This window comes from Anolis sagrei, chromosome 4, assembly GCF_037176765.1.
Source record: "Anolis sagrei isolate rAnoSag1 chromosome 4, rAnoSag1.mat, whole genome shotgun sequence".
Classification (NCBI taxonomy): Eukaryota; Metazoa; Chordata; class Lepidosauria; order Squamata; family Dactyloidae; genus Anolis; species Anolis sagrei.
In genome coordinates this window covers 206,527,855-206,546,668 of record NC_090024.1, presented here as the reverse complement: position 1 = coordinate 206,546,668, position 18,814 = coordinate 206,527,855, and the positions used below count along the sequence as shown (strand labels likewise).

The 18,814-nt window shown below is 38.7% G+C and overlaps 1 protein-coding gene across 2 annotated transcripts in view; it reads right to left on the bottom strand.

The window, feature by feature from the left end:
- The window catches only part of IPO9 (importin 9), a 36,287-nt gene extending 17,923 nt beyond the window's left edge, over positions 1-18,364 (bottom strand). Inside the window, exons 1-10 of one of the 2 annotated variants that reach the window (XM_060772437.2) lie at positions 18,099-18,364; positions 7,283-7,344; positions 7,094-7,180; positions 6,707-6,908; positions 6,069-6,157; positions 4,309-4,395; positions 2,501-2,620; positions 2,000-2,100; positions 1,007-1,065; positions 461-612 (exon numbers count right to left, since the gene is read on the bottom strand). In XM_060772437.2, the coding sequence (XP_060628420.1) occupies positions 461-612; positions 1,007-1,065; positions 2,000-2,100; positions 2,501-2,620; positions 4,309-4,395; positions 6,069-6,157; positions 6,707-6,908; positions 7,094-7,180; positions 7,283-7,344; positions 18,099-18,246 (1,107 nt within the window). In that variant the 5' untranslated portion in view covers positions 18,247-18,364. Of the gene's footprint in view, positions 1-460; positions 613-1,006; positions 1,066-1,999; positions 2,101-2,500; positions 2,621-4,308; positions 4,396-6,068; positions 6,158-6,706; positions 6,909-7,093; positions 7,181-7,282; positions 7,345-11,094; positions 11,114-18,098 lie in introns of those variants that run through there. The other variant, XM_060772438.2, reaches the window with a different exon arrangement.
- Positions 18,365-18,814: the final 450 nt, after the last annotated feature.

Genomic DNA, 18,814 nt, shown 5'->3' with positions numbered 1-18,814 from the left:
ATTGAGCAGTGAAATAAAACGAGAACAATCCACTCAGATGTAAAAAGCTAAAACATGAGTAAGCATTACAATATACACCTTAAAAGCAAATTCAGAAACATTACATTAAAAATGGCTGACAATGGTACTTCCTTTAAGATGTATTATTTATTTATCGTATCAGGCAAGCAATACAAATGGGCTTTATTCTAAATAATTGTTACATTTAATGATTTATTTAACAAACAACCAATACTAAAGTAACTTTTTATTTTAATTTAATTTGTATAATGCTAAGCAGTTCTTTTCAAGAAAATATCAGTTTTGATGGCATATGACCATCTTGATAAACCCACCTACCTATTACTTAAAAACTGATTTAAGATACCTCAGCATCTATATTTTCTAACTGTAACTGGTAACTTGAAAATGTTCATATGATGAACTTTTAAAAACATAATTTGCACACTGTTGTGCTTACCTGTTCCTCTGTAATCTGCATATAGAGAATGACATAATATATTAGCTCTGGCAAAGCCTTCTTCACTGTACTTTTAAATTTGTGGTTTTCCAATAGAGCATGAACAAACTCAAATATGCTGAACACTAGGTTTTCAAATCCCAAAACTTCACCTAAATTTGTAAAAAAAATAGGTGTTAATATTCTGTGACAGCAAATTTAATAATTATTATGAATAGCTTTCAAATAAACATTTCATTCCATGACAACTAGTTTATTTTTCAGACTCAGATCTAGCAGACCTTTGGTAATTTTTGTTGGTTTTCATCACCATATTTGAACTGCAAAGAAATTACACGCATATAATTTTTAAAATAATATTTTAAATTGTCGGCTTTCAAATGATTGATTCCTTCAATTTGCCCAGCCTCAGATTCCCTCCCCACTACATCAGAATTTAATCCTACAATATTTGCACAAGATGATTTCCAAAAATGACTCATCTATGTGCTGAGGGGTCTTGCACGATTGATTACATGGTTATTCCTCTAGCAATCAGAGTCTTACCATCAGAATCCACTGGGTCCTCAACTTCTTCTGTGTAATTTACTTCTGTTCTTACATAGGTAGAAATAAGTTAAGGAAAAATAATTCAATTCAATCTATATACTACCAGATTACAATGCTTTTCACTGAGGCTCAAATTCTTCATAGTAAAACAGGGTGGAGTTGAAGAAAAATAAAAGCCTTCTAAGGCAAAGTGAGATGTACATAGCCCTCCAGATACTGGACTGAATTTCCTAGCTGTCCTGTCTGGAATAGATAAGGGGGAGAAATGCTGGGAGCTGCAGTCTAACAACCCTAGGAGGGTTAAATGGTTCCTTCTTTGCTTTAAGAACTAGTGGGAGGGGGGAAAAATTCTGTTTAGAACCAAGTCCAAAATTTCAATAGTAAGGGTTAACATGTGGCTAACTTTCAGAAATTTGGCAAAATTACATGTCACAGAGATATATTTATTTACTTCCATATATACAGTTAGCTAAAGGATAAACAACTGACTTCAGCTTACCAGCAATTTAACTTCAATCTCTGTAATTAAAAACGTTGGTTGACAATAATGTATTTGTAACAATGAACTGGTCCAACAAAAATACTCTTACATTTGTTTTACTTTTCTTATTGACGTTTTTGTTCAAAATACTGAAATTTAAAAATATTTAAACAGTTTCTGTCTTGATTTAAAATGGCAAGCAAAAAACATAATTCCACTTTTCCTAATACTACATAAGCAACATAATCTGAGGCACAAAAATTATTTCAGAAGAGAAAATGAGGTGTGAATGTAGAATGAATATTTCTACACACTTTTTGGGACCCTAGACAAAGTCACAGAAATGCTACTCAACTGTTCTTTCCCAAACACAAAACTCATTTGCTCCTTAGGGAAATTATGCTGCATGTTAAAATTTACTTTATCACTGGCCTTTCTTTACCCCTGCCTGCCTTTCTGCTTCCTTTGTTTAGAATTTTCTTTAATTTCAAAACAAGCAAAAAGGGTATAAGGCTGCACTTTCTGTAAGTGTATTCCAAACAATAGGAAGAATCTGCTGCATTGAAGAAATCATGTGCCTTGGGTAGTTCTTCACTAAGGCTGTCACTGCCTAGAAAAGAAAAAAGAAAGACCTTTACAATCTCTAAGAGATAAAATTAAATACTGATTGAGCAACCCTACATTCATACTTTTTCATCTGCAGAATAGAAAAAAATTCTACCTGAGATACGAACAAACTTATATTAATAATATACTTCCTGAATGGACACACACATTTTACAACCTACAGAATAATTTATGCTGTTAATGGTTCTAGCAGTTAAATTCATGTGAAGTAGTGCCTTAGTGCAACATGACAACCCCAGTGGAAACACTAGGAAATTAAATAAAACCAAAGAAAAACATCACAGGGTTAAAAAAAAGATTAATAACCCCATTTTCGTCACTTACTATAACATCAAGATATTCAAATTTCTGGGTTAACACACTACTGTATTTTATATACTCACCTTTAAAACCTCCATTTTAAGTCCACTATCTGATGTAGGACCATCAGGCATTTGCAGGGCCTGCACAAAGGCTTCGGTAAATTGCTGAACCACAGGGAAAATCAGAATTTTGGCTGCCCCCTTTAATGAAGGAAAACATGATTTAATCTTTAAATTATAACAATTTCTAAATTACTCAGCATTGGTAGAAAAATTATCTGACTGACTGTGTATCAATTCCACTCTCATATCTGCTTTTCAAAAAGATTTAGCTGTTTACAATCATTGTAACCTTCAAAGACATAGGTAAACCTCCAAATTGTATTGAAACTATATGTGGAACTAACTGCAATAGTGTTGTCAAAGGCTTTCATGGCCGGAATCACTGGGTTGCTGTGAGTTTTCATCATACAGCCCGGAAAACTCACAGCAACCCACTTACTACAATAGCTTTCCAGATTACAATGGGCTCTTAATATCTGCTGGGGTATGGCTCAAGAACCCCCTATGGATACCCAACCCCATTGATGTTAAGGGCCCATTACATACAGTGGTATAGGAAAATTGTGTTCGTTAAATAAAATGGCAAAATCAAGTTTTGCTTTTTGTAATCAAAAAATATATTTTCCAGCCATAGATGGTTGAATCCATGGAAACATGGCTATTTATTAAGTAGAACACCTTAATGGATGTGATGTTCTCAGAATCAACAACATTCTGATACAATACCAACAAACTGGGAGTAAATCTGGGTATCTATGAAGACCTTACACCTAGTAGAAACTGGATGCCTGTCACTGTCACATAGGGCCCTTCACACAGTCACATAACCCAGAATATCAAAGCAGAAAATCCCACAATATCTACCTTGAACTGGATTATCTGAGTCCACACTGCCATATATTCCACTCCAAAAGAGATAATGTGGGATTCATTCAGCTGTGTGAGAGGGGCCCTAGTTGAAGATTGACTTCTAGTTGCCACTTTGTCTCTCCTTTGTGGAGAGAAAAAGTGGGGTATAAATAAACATAATAATTATTATTCATTAGCAGAAACCATAAAGTAGACCTTGCAAAACATATCAGTAGTTATCAGTAGTTCTAGATAGTTCAGGCAAAAACTTAGTCAATTTCTAACTCTAAGAACTGCACTGTACCATTAAAGTAAATAGAACTAAGTATGCGTGTCTGCAACAATAATGTCAACCTTAAATAGAGAGGCGTATTACACCAGCCTATCCTGTTTATAACCCATCACCTCCATCAACAGCTTGTTAGGGGCTCTGCTGACCCTTATACTGACAATATTCCACCAATTAAGTTTCCTCAATTCCCCAGGGAAAACACCAGCTGGTTTTATATTTTGGCCGGGCTTACCAAAATTTCATTGCATGTTTAATTCAAGAATACTCAAACAAACTGTTCTATCAAATCAGTTGCCCTTCTTGTAGATTGTGGGGTGGTTTTACCATACACTACAACCAAGTGACTTTTGTTTTTGAGAGTCATGTCAAATAATAATAGAAATTGCAAGTGCCTCAGCTGAAGATTTCCTCATTTTGCAAAGAAAACATTTCCAACCTACAAAAAAAACCAACATTTCATACAGCAGAAGCCATTGAGTTCCAGAGAGTATAGTTTGTCTACAAATAACTCAGGTTAAGTTCCCTTTTCAATCTTGATGCTTCTTGGCACCCTCAATCATTTCACTATCTTTATACTGCAAAGAATTAACACAAAAATAAATCCCATGAAAAGAGTACAATAAAATGTTATTCCACCAAAATCAAGAGAGTTCACTAATAACAACAACAATAATCAGTAATTTACCTTTTCCAACTCCTCCATGGTGCAGATCATATGGGCGCAAGTGGTGAAAATTTCTACAGCACGTGATCTTGTACGAATACCATACACCTAATAGAAAAGAAGCAGCTTCTCAAAACATGGATGAACTCTGTCTCTTTGATTTGCAACAGCTTTATAATGTCAAAGCCTACAGAAGTGATGGCAAACCTTTTACAGACAGGGTGCCAACCCCCCCCCCCTCCGGAGAGGGGGAGTGTCATAGGTTAACCACCACTATCCAGCAGAGAAGTACTTCTCAGGTTATTTGTTCTGTGGAAGCAGCCATCTTTTTTCTCTCTCTCCAAATGTGCTAGAGATTAGTACAATACTTGTACTCTTTCTGTCCTAGAAACTCACCAGGGATCAGCAACCAAGAGCTCAGGGACTGGCCCTGGTTTACCACTGGTGTAGAGGATTACAGCAATATCTGTCTCACAGGACAGAGAACTATTCCAGACCGCAATGAGTCATAGAATCAAAGAGTTGGAAGAGACCTCATGGGCCATCCAGTCCAACCCCCTGCGAAGAAGCAGGAATATTGCATTCAAAACACCCCTGACAGATGGCCATCCAGCCTCAAAGAAGGAGCCTCCACCACACTCTGGGGCAGAGAGTTCCACTGCTGAACGGCTCCCACAATCAGGAAGTTCTTCCTCATGTTCAGATGGAATCTCTTGTAGTTTGAAGCCATTGTTCCGCGTCCTAGTCTCCAATGAAGCAGAAAACAAGCTTGCTCCCTCCTCCCTGTAGCTTCCTCTCACATATTTATACATGGCTATCATATCTCCTCTCAGCCTTCTCTTCTTCAGGCTAAACATGCCCAGCTCCTTAAGCTGCTCCTCATAGGGCTTGTTCTCCAGAACCTTGATCATTTTAGTCACCCTCCTCTGAACACATTCCAGCTTGTCAATATCTCTCTTGAATTGTGGTGCCCAGAACTTGACACAATATTCCAGGTGTGGTCTAACCAAAGCAGAATAGAGGGGTAGCATTACTTCCCTAGATCTAGACACTATGCTCCTATTGATGCAGGCCAAAATCCCATGGCGAGATAAATGGGAAATGCCTAAAATGGGTTCAGAACAGGATGAAGCACTAGAGATTATACTAACAATATACCTTTTTCTAAAGGAGCACACAAAAAAATCAAAGGAAGATCAAACTGTACTTTATAGATTACAAAAAAACTCTTTGACTGCATATATCTCATTTCTGACTTTCATGCATAGTTGTAAAAGATGGACAATGAAGGAAGAACACTAACAAGATCAATTTATTAAAATGTCTTGCTGGAGGAGAGCTCAAAATGATGAATAGATGGATGCTTGAGCAAATCAAGCACACACTTTTGCTAGAAGTCAAAATTACCAAACTGAGGTGGCTGGCTAGCTCTCAAAATTCTAGCACACCAAGGCATAACTAAATGGATTTTTTTTTTTAAAAAAATGGGTTTTAAATGGCATTGCTTGCCCTCTAAAATTTCTTCCATTATGACTGGATGAGCAGAATTACAAGGTCAGTAGTTTTCTTTGGCAACTCAGCAGCTCTTCAAAATGTTAGTCATTGTTCTCTTTTAAGTAAATTATGAGAAGCAGTGCTGATTGATGATATTTCTACTTTTTGTTGAATGCATCAATTTTGGGCACTGTGAACGCACATTACATCTAAATATACTGATGGTTGCTTTAAAACCGATTTTTCACTAATCCTACCAAAGGCTAAACAACAGTTTTTACGCATACCTCCGCCATTGTAAAAATCTTGTACATTTCAGGTAGAATAACTGGAGCAACAAGTGGCATCTGTGTGTCAGTCACCTCCCGCGTGAATTCTAGGAAACAGTGAGATAACAATAGGCTTACACAAATAAAGTGTACTTCCATCATGGTACTTTTCATTTTCATAGCGTTCATCAATTCTGATAATACACAGGTCTATAACTAAGCAAAACAAGGATTAAAATATCATTATTATTATTATATGATTGAGAACTCAGCTCTTACAAGGGCTGTAAATTTACATCTGACTGTAGTTGGGTGCTTGCATTAACAAAGTCTCCCCAACTTCGATGTACAATAAAAATAAAAGATTACCAGATAGAAGAGCTCTAGCCTAATCTTCTTACCATCAAAATTTTATCATCTCTGTGAAAACTAGATGGGTTCTGTTATGGAGACAGCTTGTGTAACAGTGGCATGACAGACCAACAATGAACTGGAAACTAATTATTAAAATTCTGGAATTACAATGGTGAGGTAGGTGAACATAGCTGTTATTCATTGCCTTGAATCTTGGAATGTTTATCAGAACATGCCATTTTACCTGTGAAATGCCTAAACTATTAATACCAATTTTTCTCTCATTGTGAGTATATACACACCTGTAAGCACTCTCATAGCTCCATGAACTGCATTCAGATCCCCACTGACCAGCATTTCCATCAACAGATTGAAAAGCTCGGGCCAAGCTTCAGGCCAATCCCAATGAGCTATTGCAGATACTGCATAGGCAACACTCGAACGCACTTTGCTGATTGATTCTCTCAACCCATTTGGAAGCAGTTCCCTAATGGCAGCTTTTGCCTGTGCATAAAAAGAACAAAGGTTTTATCAATGACCATACATAATTTGTATGAGTCTGATACAAGTCATACGTACATAATAGGATATGCTACTGTATTTATGCAAGTGCCTTTACTATAGAATGTAAGTTATACATTTTCCTAAACTTGGACATTGTGAATTATAATATTTAAAATAAGCATTACCCTTTCTGTCGTCTCAGGAGGTCTAAATTTATCTGACTGGGAACACCAGTGAGTTTCCACATACTGTTTCAAAATCACAGATGCCAGCTGTGAGGAAAAACAACAACAATGTAAAATACCAAAACGGTCATATTCAGGATTAATTTCAAGAACTGTATTACAATGGTCATAAATTCAGGAAAGACTGACCTGACGTATTGCCAATGCGCCTTCAGGATCTACAGTCAATTCTGCCAAGTGAACGCCAAATTCTGAAACAAAAAAATTATCAGTTTCAATTTTTCTAATTATGAAGAAACTATCCTGTCATTTCATCACATATAGCACTTGATTCTTTGCCCCATTCATTCTATACAGTTCCTTCCCACTTTGGGAGTTTAAACTTATCAAACATTTAACCAAAAAGATCTTTTTAACTGAATAGATGAAAGAGAAAACTCAAAGAAAAAGGTAGAAAGAGTTACATGAATAGTATATTTTGTCATGTGAAATAATTCTTTAATCTTGCAAATAAACATAATACAGAAGGGTATGTTCCCAATGAAACAAGCTCCATAGTAACAAAATGAAGAACTCAAGTTTTACATTCAGGACTTCATTTAAGAAATGGGAAAAAAATAAAGCAAGAGAGTAGCAGTAGCAAAAATCAAACAAGCTGTCTTACCCAATCTTAAATGCATAAGGATTTAGGCCAAGTAATTTAGAAAGTAAAAAGCCGATCACTTAAATAACGTCAAGCTTTGAAGTTATAATCCTGTGACTATTTTAAATATGCATATCACATTTCAAGGCAAAAAGTATTAGTAGAGTAGTTCAGAGCACAGCTAACTTGGATGAGTAGAATTGTAAAACATTTAAAATATAATAAATCTAAATAATTCCAAGCTTCTTCAGGTTTTAAGACGAAGATTTCAAGATGTGCAAGGGAAGAGAGGAGTCTTGATTTGGAGTGAGTATCTTAAGTTTATTAGTTTTCAGAGAGCAGCAAGGTGCTTCCCGCAATTCCAGGCATGCCAAATATAGGAATACAATGCAATTTTCCAAGCTCTGTACCAAAGTGATTTGATACATTTTGATAGTTTTGATCTATACATAATATTCTACTCCTAGTCAACAATATGCTGCCAACTATTGCATTTTTTCAATTTTTTGGATTTGTTACTTTTTGGAAACAAAGTCCACATTGAGGAACTCCTAAATATGGCATGACTGCGACTGTGGCCTCTGAAAAATATCAAGTTTAAATGTTCACATCTATACTTGCACCTCTTTTAAAATAATGGCGTATGATACAAGGATTCATGATACAAAGATCAAAACTATATGGAACAATTGTCTCTTGTCTTGAGTAGAGAACTAAAACAAGATTCATATTTGAGTCAGCATAAAAGCTCACAGATTACACTTTGCTCTTTCCCTAGGTAGCTTTTCAATATGTTGGCATAAAATTCTTCAAAAAGCAACAATGTAATTTACATGTGTCAAACCTAAAACTCCAAATTGTTATAGGGTGCATTATACTTAATTCCATCTGGCCTTCTCTTGCCGTCACTTTAGGAAAGCCAGTGGAATGACTCATTTGGTTGCAGGCAAATTCAGACTCCAGCAGGGAAATTTCTAAATGTTGTCTTATGCCAAGAATTACCTGTGCTTCTGGTCAATAATCTCTGTTTGGAAATATATTCTTTCCCCTGCCCACATAATGATGTCCAAATGCAAGCTTGAAGGGGAATTACAGCTCCCCATTTGCATTCCCACAGGGGAGTCCTATCAATTACAATCCATTCTCTACCTCTACCTTAAGGTCCATTAAGTTCCTCCCTCATTAGACCTGCTTTGGTCCTTTCTACTGATCCAAAGGCTACCAATGAATTCAGTGAATACATTGACTAATATCTGTAAAAATAACTTTAAAGAAATGAACTATTATGGTCTGTTATGAGACTTCAAAAATAAGGAGGAAACTACAGCATTAGTTCCACCATTCTGAAGTTACTTGCTTAGTACTATCTGTTGACTGTGTTTAAGATTACTCAGTACACAGTGTTTACTCAGTAAAATCAAATCATGTAAAAGACAGGAAAAAAAGGCAAGGGTTATCAACCGTCGCAACAATGGCTCACCGAAAGGATCTTTGTTTCGAGAAACATTTTGCTTTTGAGCAAAGATTATTTTCATTTTATTTCAGGGTGAAACAGGAAACTGCATCAGGCAGTCTGGAGAGTACCATAAATAGTTGTCTAACTCTTGAGAACAGACAGGAATTCTATACACTATCTAGCAACTGGATTTTATATATACTACAACTGCCATTACACCAATTTTTCTTACAGTAAAAGTAAAATGACATTGTGTGCACATACTCGTATGTCATGTCAAATGACCCAGCAAACTCAGGAATAATAATGGAATTGAAATATGTGCAAGCATATACTGAAAAAAACACAAAACATCACAATTATCTCACAAAATGTGGAAATACTCTAAAGTTACTTGCTCTCCAGAAACACAAAACGACTGCTGAAGCTACAAGATATACTAGTGCTCTTTCCGGCCACAGAGGGAAAGTATATTCTTTCCCCCCTCAAAGACAAACCTATCTTCACAGTAGCAGTCTTGAATTCACGTAGAAATCATCAGGATTACATTCCCAAGCATTTTCTATTTCCCCTACATAGTAATTCTGCATTAAACTTCATGAGGCTTTATAGCTGGCTAGGCTGAAACTGTTGTTTCTGGAAATGCACTTTTGTTTTAATTTAACATGATTAAATTACTTATGAGAGGGGTTTAACTCTTCACAGGTATGAACCAAATTCTCAAATCATGCACCCTTTTGTCTATCTCCAATTGACTGGGACTGCTTAGTAGAACATATCAAAAACACACACACTTGCAATCTAAAGCCACCATTATATTATTCCCATGAATCTTCTTCCTCCATAGCATACGAAGTATGACACTACTGAGAAACAAGATAAAGACCAAAATTAAAAAGTCATATTTCTTTCTTCAAAAGTTCATTAAATATGACAGGATGGTTTCTATGGTAGGAGTAAAATGATACCAACCAAAGCATAATTTTTGCAGTTCTCATTGTTGAGAACTATTCAGATTAACACAAATTTATCCATCTAACGTTATTTAGTGAACCAAAGTGATAATAGGATTGGTACTGGAAGAATAATAAGTAGTGAGCTGTCACTGTGCTTTGTACAGCACATCAAGTCTGTTGATGCAGAAAGACCTGGATGAGCTACATAGTAGATAGTGCTTCTTTAGAAAGGTAAGCTTTTCATTTAGTCTGATTCACTGTTTCTCAAACCGTGATCCTCCTGGTGTTTTGGATTTCAGTTCCCAGAAATTCCAGACAGCTTACCAGCTGTTAGGAATTGTGAGAGCTGAAGTCCAAAACATCTGGGGGAGTAGAGTTTTGAGAAACTCTGTAGTTGATGACAGGCAAACACAACTTCAGATGTAAGCTACCTAGGAGAGGTCTAACACCGATTCCCCCTTACCTAATCCCCTAAGACTACCATATATTCCATGGGAAGAATATATCTCAAGGGAGGCAGAGGCCTTGTTCTACTCAAAAAAATGTGAGTTGTTTCCCAGTATTTCTTACGACACCAGGAAAAATGGATTGTGCAATATAAGACCTTACAAAAACTATTTGTTCTCACCTTGCAGAGTGAGGAAACAAGCTAGCAGCCCAGGGATTTACTTGTCAGCCTGTGCAGCAATCTCCAGGGGGGCACTGGCAACAAGGGATTTCAGCTTCCATCAACAAAGGGGTTATATGAGCTTTTCTACATTTATTAAATATAACCTGTACCCATAGAACAACCATGTGTATTCAATAAACTGTATGCCATCTTGTCATACAAATGGTTTCCCCTCATTTCAGAAATTGCAGAATCTGCTTTGATGGAGACCTGCATAGTGCAGGCCCTCAGAGTTACTACAGAAGCCAAGACATAGTAAAAAACTGCACAACTGGCCTTTATCCGAGTGCAGGCGCCATCAGCCAGGCTCAGTGAACACCACATACTCAGGACTGAATCTTGATCCCCGAGTGCTCTCCCTCCGCAGAACTGTGTTTAGGCTATACTAGAAGAGATCCAGAAAACCTCCAATGAGAACTACAAAGCAATTTTACCTTTACCCTCCAAGTCAGTGGAATCATGATATGACCACTAACTATTTGTTAACATATGCATCAGAATAATCTTAGCTCAAGGAACCTGTGAAAGTCTTAACCAGTTTTTGACAAACGTGATTCAATAAGATCATCAGGATAAGATAGAAATAATGTTGAAGGGTGGCACCTGGAGTTTATTATTATTTATTTAAAACTTTTATATCCGGATCTTCTCTACCTCCGTAGAGGGACTCAGACCGGCTAACAGCAAGGATTAAATGCTCATAATAAAGTCTAAAACAACATACAGAAAACAACACATTAAAATACATACAGGATAATATACATATAAGCCAAGAGTTAGATATAAATCTTGCTTCTAACAGCTTCAATTAGTTCATCAGCAGCCTTTTCTAGAGAAGTCAAATCAGGATTAAATTATCAGGATACTACATAGGCTGCCTCCAAGGGCAGTGATGAAACTTCAATTGGCAGCTCCATTTCAGAGCAAGGTTGTAATTAGAGATGGCAGGCAGTATTATGTCTCACAATTTCAACATTGCTTCTGAGATAAGTTAAAAGTGCTCTTTTTACCTTCAAAATTCAAAGACACTGTATCAAGAAATTATTTATCTCACAAGAACTTGATAAAACATGGATGTCAGTCCTATTCTGTATACTTCTAACATCGCAAGGGACAAAATCTTCACCTGTTCTAACACCTGCTCTAAAGAGAGGCCCCTTTGACTGACAGTATTAAACAATCATCTTTCAGTAGTCCCTTCCTCAGTGCTGTAATTTAACAATAGGATATTGGTGATATAATTTTAATGTCTAATTTCTGATATTTAAAACTTTTGTGTTTTTAGTTGAAACAAAAAAGTTTTTTGTATTTTTAGTTATTTTCAAAGTTCCCCTAAAAGTAAAATAATAGACAAAAATATTTTTGAATAAAAAGTAATTAGACTATATTTTACAACAAAAGCAATAGCATGATAGAAATACATTATTGGTGATGAAGCAATACTGCATTCAAGGTGGGCATGACAGGGAGGAACCCAAAGAAAGTGGTCTCCTCTTGCCCCCTTTACTGACTTCCTGCAAGCTGGAAAGAGACCCTGGAGACTTGCTGCCTGAGGATCTCCTGGTGGCAATTTGCAGAGCTCCTAAAGGCAAGAGAAGCAGGCAAACAGATGAGTCAAGAGAAGGACAGCAGGATGGTTATTTGGTGTGGTAAGCAGATGGGAATGTGAGAGGATTTCTGGCTCTCACAGTAGCCTGGGGTCTGGCTCAGTTGTAGAACTTTTTGCCTTTCTCCTATACTCGGCATCTACAGGGAACAACACCAGAGAAGCCTGGTTTTCTTTCTCCTGGCCTAGAGATGTGAAGGCAGAGGGAAAGGTAAAACTTGGGGGGGGGGGGGGGACATTTCAAACATTTTTATCCCTTATATGCCAGAGCAATTTTTGATCCCCACCCCCCCAGGAAATGAAAAAATGGATTATGGAATATTATAATATTTAAGACAGGAAGTTCACATAACATTTGTTTTTAAAATCTACGTAAGAGGAAAATATTTATGCCAAAATATGTAGTTACAGATCACTACAATTGGTCTTGGTTTCCTTTTCTCTGATCACTTTGTTGCAATAGCTGTCTGCTCAACACTCTAGAGAACTAGTGGAGACTAGTGTGTAAAGCCTTTGGAGTTTGTTTTTGCTATTCCAGTTATAACAAAACTGACTGAAATGCTATCTAGTGCTTTGATCTGTTGAACTGGGTCCATAATTATATGCATTCAACTGAAGATGAGTTCAGAGTGAGGATAGCAGACACCTATAAGGCTGGAAGTACAAGCAAATTTCCCTCTTGGCAAACTCCTCTCACACACTTTCATCTCAAGCTATACCTTCAGCTTCCAAGATCACTGACATTTTCTAACAGTAACAGTAAATTTATCTCTAATGATACTTCAGCTCTGTAATGTAAACACGTAACATTCACGATTTGCACTAAATGAAGAAGATCCTAGGTGTGATCAAGGGTTTCAGGAGCAGCAAAAGGTCCAGAAATATTCACATCTAAGTAACTGATGAGGCTAATACCATTTATAATGACTATTCTAACTGGTATTGCAATGACAGCCAGCTGTTCTGACACAATTCAGAGCCTTGGGATCAAGGCTTCTTGAGCTTGTTGTTGTTCATTCGTTCAGTCGTCTCCGACTCTTCGTGACCTCATGGACCAGCCTACGCCAGAGCTCCCTGTTGGCCGTTACCACCCCCAGCTCCCTCAAGGTCAGTCCAGTCACTTCAAGGATGCCATCCATCCATCTTGCCCTTGGTCGGCCCCTCTTCCTTTTGCCTTCCACTTTCCCCAGCATAATTGTCTTCTCTAGGCTTTCCTGTCTCCTCATGATGTGGCCAAAGTACTTCAGCTTTATCTCTAGTATCTTTCCCTCCAGTGAGCAGTCGGGCTTTATTTCCTGGAGGATGGACTGGTTGGATCTTCTCGCAGTCCAAGGCACTCTCAGCACTTTCCTCCAACACCACAGCTCAAAAGCATCGATCTTCCTTCGCTCAGCCTTCCCTAAGGTCCAGCTCTCACATCCGTAGGTGACTACAGGGAATACCATGGCTTTGACTAGGCGGATCTTTGTTGCAAGTCTGATGTCTCTACTCTTCACTATTTTATCGAGACTGGACATTGCTCTCCTCCCAAGAAGTAAACGTCTTCTGATTTCCTGGCTACAGTCTGCATCTGCAGTAATCTTTGCACCTAGAAATACAAAGTCTGTCACGGCCTCCATGGTTTCTCCCTCTATTTTCCAGTTGTCAATCATTCTTGTTGCCATAATCTTGGTTTTTTTGACGTTTAGCTGCAACCCGGCTTTTGCGCTTTCTTCTTTCACCTTGATTAGAAGGCTCCTCAGCTCCTCCTCGCTTTCGGCCATCAGAGTGGTGTCATCTGCATATCTGAGGTTGTTAATGTTTCTTCCAGCAATTTTCACCCCAGCTTTGCATTCATCCAGCCCCGCACATCGCATGATGTGTTCTGCATACAAGTTAAAAAGGTTGGGTGAAAGTATGCAGCCTTGCCGGACGCCTTTCCCAATCTTGAACCAGTCTGTTGTTCCGTGGTCAGTTCTGACTGTTGCTACTTGGTCCTTGTACAGATTCCTCAGGAGAGAGACAAGGTGGCTTGGTATGCCCATCCCACCAAGAACTTGCCACAATTTATTATGATCCACACAGTCAAAGGCTTTAGAATAGTCAATGAAGCAGAAGTAGATGTTTTTCTGAAACTCCCTGCCTTTCTCCATTATCCAGCGGATATTGGCAATCTGGTCTCTGGTTCCTCTGCCTTTTCTAAACCCAGCTTGAACATTTGGCAACTCTCGCTCCATGTATTCCTGGAGTCTTCCTTGCAGGATCTTGAGCATTACCTTACTGGCATGAGAAATAAGGGCCACTGTACGGAAGTTTGAGCAGGCTTCTTGAGCAATATAAAGCAAACTAGTGTCAACTTCCCTACATTTTCCCTTTCAAAACAATACTATACTATAAGTTCAGCCAAAGTGTAAAAAAAAACCCACAAAAAACCCAATCACATATTCAGGAAAAAACAGGTAGAAAATTTGATAGTCATTAGGCAGATAAGAGTTAGAAAGGCCAGACTACCTCATGGTGATTCCTTGTTCATACTATATCATCACATAATGGGACACCAAGCTCTTCAAACTTCAGGTTGCTACTACAATAAGGAAATCTCATTTACACGTAAGTAGCAATCCGCTCATCGTTTTGGCTGCCAGGTACATGCAAGCTTTGCCTATAGTTCAGACCCACAAGCTCTGGATACTTGGCAAACTACTGGAAATATGTTAGAGACATGATGCTTCTGTAGTGGGTGAATGGGCACATGGAAGTCAAAAACAGAGCAAGTCTTGCTCATTTTGATCCAGCATTTCTTGGAAATGCAGGTTACCAAATAAATCTGCTAACAGATAGAGCAAGAACAGATAAAACAACACAAGATACAAAGAAAACATAAAATGTAATCCTTTGAAAGTGAACCATGAAAGGGTCACCCAATAAACTCTTCATGGGCTTCTTGAATCTTACAGAGGCGTCAATAATAATAATAATAATAACAATAATAATAACAACAACAACTTTATTTATATTCCACCACTATCTCTCCAATGGGGACTTGGAGCAGCTTACACGACGCCAAGCCCAAACAGAAAATTACAATAAAATAAAACTGAAAACAAGCAACTACTTCATTCTTTTATAATACATATGGGCATTTTCAAAATTAGGTAAATAATGTTTTTCCCTGTTATGGGTTCATATAACTGGTAAGATTACCTCTTCTGCCTCTCCCCCCCCCCCCCCAACTCAACAATAACATCCACCTTTGCATTCTACAGGTATCTTCAATTATGTTGCATTAGATTAGACTGAGAGGTTGTATCAACTGCAAGATGTATTAAACTGATGGCCTGAAAAAAGATTTCCTTGAACTAACAGCATAAAACTATAAAACGCAAGATCTGTGTGTCATTTTCAGAAGCAAAGTATATGCAGAAAGAAATATTGGGGCAAACTTTTGAAACAAATCACAGTATCACAAAAGTACTAAATTGGCCATGACCTGCTTCTGATAATGGCTGTGGCTTTGTCTTTTAAAAATGCAGCTCCACCTGCATTTATGACATTTTTGCATCATGACGGCCCAGCAGCAATCCTGACCACCCACACAATGCTGCTTGCTATTTCAAGAAGTTTCTGCTCTCTCCTCATTGGTCATTTATAATAAATGCTTTGGACCAAGAAGAGGAAAAGACTGAAATTGCATTTGCTAATTAAAATCTGCTATTTCAAAACCTTCAAACAGAACCATTCCTCTCTTTCCCTCCCTATATATATATATATACATACATACATGCACTTTGATGGGGGAAATCTACTATAGAATTTTCACAGGATAACACACACCATAACTAATGGTGATACTAAGAAGATTTTTGGTTCCATATGGAGTAAGCTCTCCCCTTTTGCAGGGGTCAGGGACACAGGAGAACTGCAGATTAAAAAAAATTGCAGTTGTTAAAACAAGTAAACATCTAAAAAACCCAGGATTCCATAATGTGTCTGGAATACATATTTGGAGACTTTACAGAAATGTATTTGGTTCTAAATGCTTATTTATGTTTTATTTTATAGATGGTTTTATGTGTTATATATGCTGATAGTTTTGGACTTGTATTGCTTTTAACATGTTGTAAGCCACTAAGGGTCCCTTTGTGGGAGAAAAGTGGGATACAAATAATAAGTTATTACTATTATCTATAGGAATTTTGGTTTTCCAGAATTATTATTATTATCCTGCTTTTCTCCCATGGGTGTGATTCAAAGCGGAGTACAATAGTTAAAAGCAACAAAATTACATAACATAAAATACAGCATAGTAAACAAAAATACACACTACACAAAACAAATTTAACAAATTAATAAATCAAAACATTATACCATTAAAAATTTTTCCTGAACCTCAGGCCATTAAGATTATCCATTAAAACAGTTACGTTAGGCTCCTAAAAACTCAATTTTTCTTTAGGTCAGTGGTGCTCAACCTATGGGTCTCCAGATGTTTTGGCCTTCAACTCCCAGAAATCCTAACAGCTGGTAAACTGACTGGGATTTCTGAGAGTTGTAGGCCAAAATACTTAGGGACCCACAGGTTGAGAATGATGCTTTATTTTTATGAGATGTGTTATATTTTTATGAGATGTGTTTTATTGTTTACCTGTGCAGCATTAAATTTTTGCCAGATATGAAAGCTGCCTTGTGTCCCTTCTTGGGTCGAAAAAGGCGGGGTAGAAATGAGGTAAATAATAAATAGACCGTGTTAAAATACTGCTGGTCTAAAGCAGCATTCCCACAATATACAGTTGCCTATTGTTGATAGAATCATACAGTTGGAAGAGACCTCATGGGCCATCCAGTCCAACCCCCTGCCAAGAAGCAGGAAAATTGTGTTCAAAGCACCGCCAACAGATGGTTATCCAGCCTCTGTTTAAAAGCTTCCAAAGAAGGAGCCTCCACCACACTCTGAGGCAGAGAGTTCCACTGCTGAACAGCTCCCACAGTCAGCAGTGGAACTCTCAGCTCCAGAGTGTGTTGGAGGAAAGGCCTGGTTGAATTTATGATCAAATTCCAGTTGAAACTAACTTCAGAACTGCATCGCAGGGCCTCTATCCCCAGAGAGGTGTTTACTCTAGAAATCTCTAGGTCCTGTCAACAGGACTGGAGGAAGAAACTCCTAAATGGCATTTTAAATCAAATCCGCAAAAGTCTGAACAAGAAATGAGGAGGGTTGACTGTATAGTGAAGCACAAACTAAGTCTGTACATACATTATTATTATTATTATCATCATGTATTTAAACAGCACCATTGCTGTACATGATACTTTGTGAGGGAATGAATAATGAACCCATGCCCTGCCCTCAGGCTTATAGTCTGTTCTTGGAGAGAGGAAGGTAAGAAATAAGTATGATGATGTTCACACACTGTCATCAGCATCACTGGCCTATTTCAGGTTCACTATAGGTGCATCCACACGGTAGATTTAGCGCGGGTTGGCACCACTTGAACTGGCAGGGCTCAATGCTATGGAATCCTGGGGTTTGTAGTTTGATGAGGCGCCATGCCATGCGGCGCCTCATCAAACTACAAACCCCAGGATTCCATAGCATTGAGCCCTGCCAGTTCAAGTGGTGCCAACCCGCGCTAAATCTACCGTGTGGATGCACCCAGAGGAGGCCCAGGCCCCTCACTCGCTCGCTCCCTCTTACCTTCTGTCACTTCCAGCACCTTCACTTGCTCCTCGGCTGCGGCGCGCACCCCCTGCACCGGGCACAGGATGCCATTCAGAGTCTCCACCAGCGCCTCCTTCAGCCCCTGAGCCACAGGCCCCAGGCCTCCGGGCCCCACCACCGACATCCCGGCAGGAAGAAAGAGACTTCCCGGAAGGAAGGAAGGAGGAAGGACTGAGGGGAGAGAAAAGGGCCGCGGACGCTGCTGCTGCTGCTGCTGCTGCGGATGCCGCCACCGCGCGCCAAACGCAGCCGCGCGACGACGCCGCTCGCTCGCACGCACGCACGCACAGCGCTTCCCCTGCCCAGGCTCCCGACAGGCGCGCTTCTCCCACAGCGACCCCCGCGGTCGGCGGAGGAACTGCAAGCAGGGCAGCGCCTTTCGCTCTGGTTTGTTGTAGGTTTTTTCGGGCTGTAAGCCATGGTCTAGAGCAGTGGTTCTCTACCTGGGGTCCCCAGATGTTTTTGGGCTACAACTCCCAGAAATCGTAGCTAGTTTACTAGCTGTTAGGATTTCTGGGAGTTGTAGGCCAAAAACATCTGGGGACCCCAGGTTGAGAACCACTGGTCTAGAGGCATTCTCTCCTGACGTTTCGCCTGCACTTTGGCAAGCATCCTCAGAGGTAGTGAGGTCTGTTGGGACTAGGCAAAAGGGTTTATATATCTGTGGAATGACCAGGGTGAGACAAAGGGCT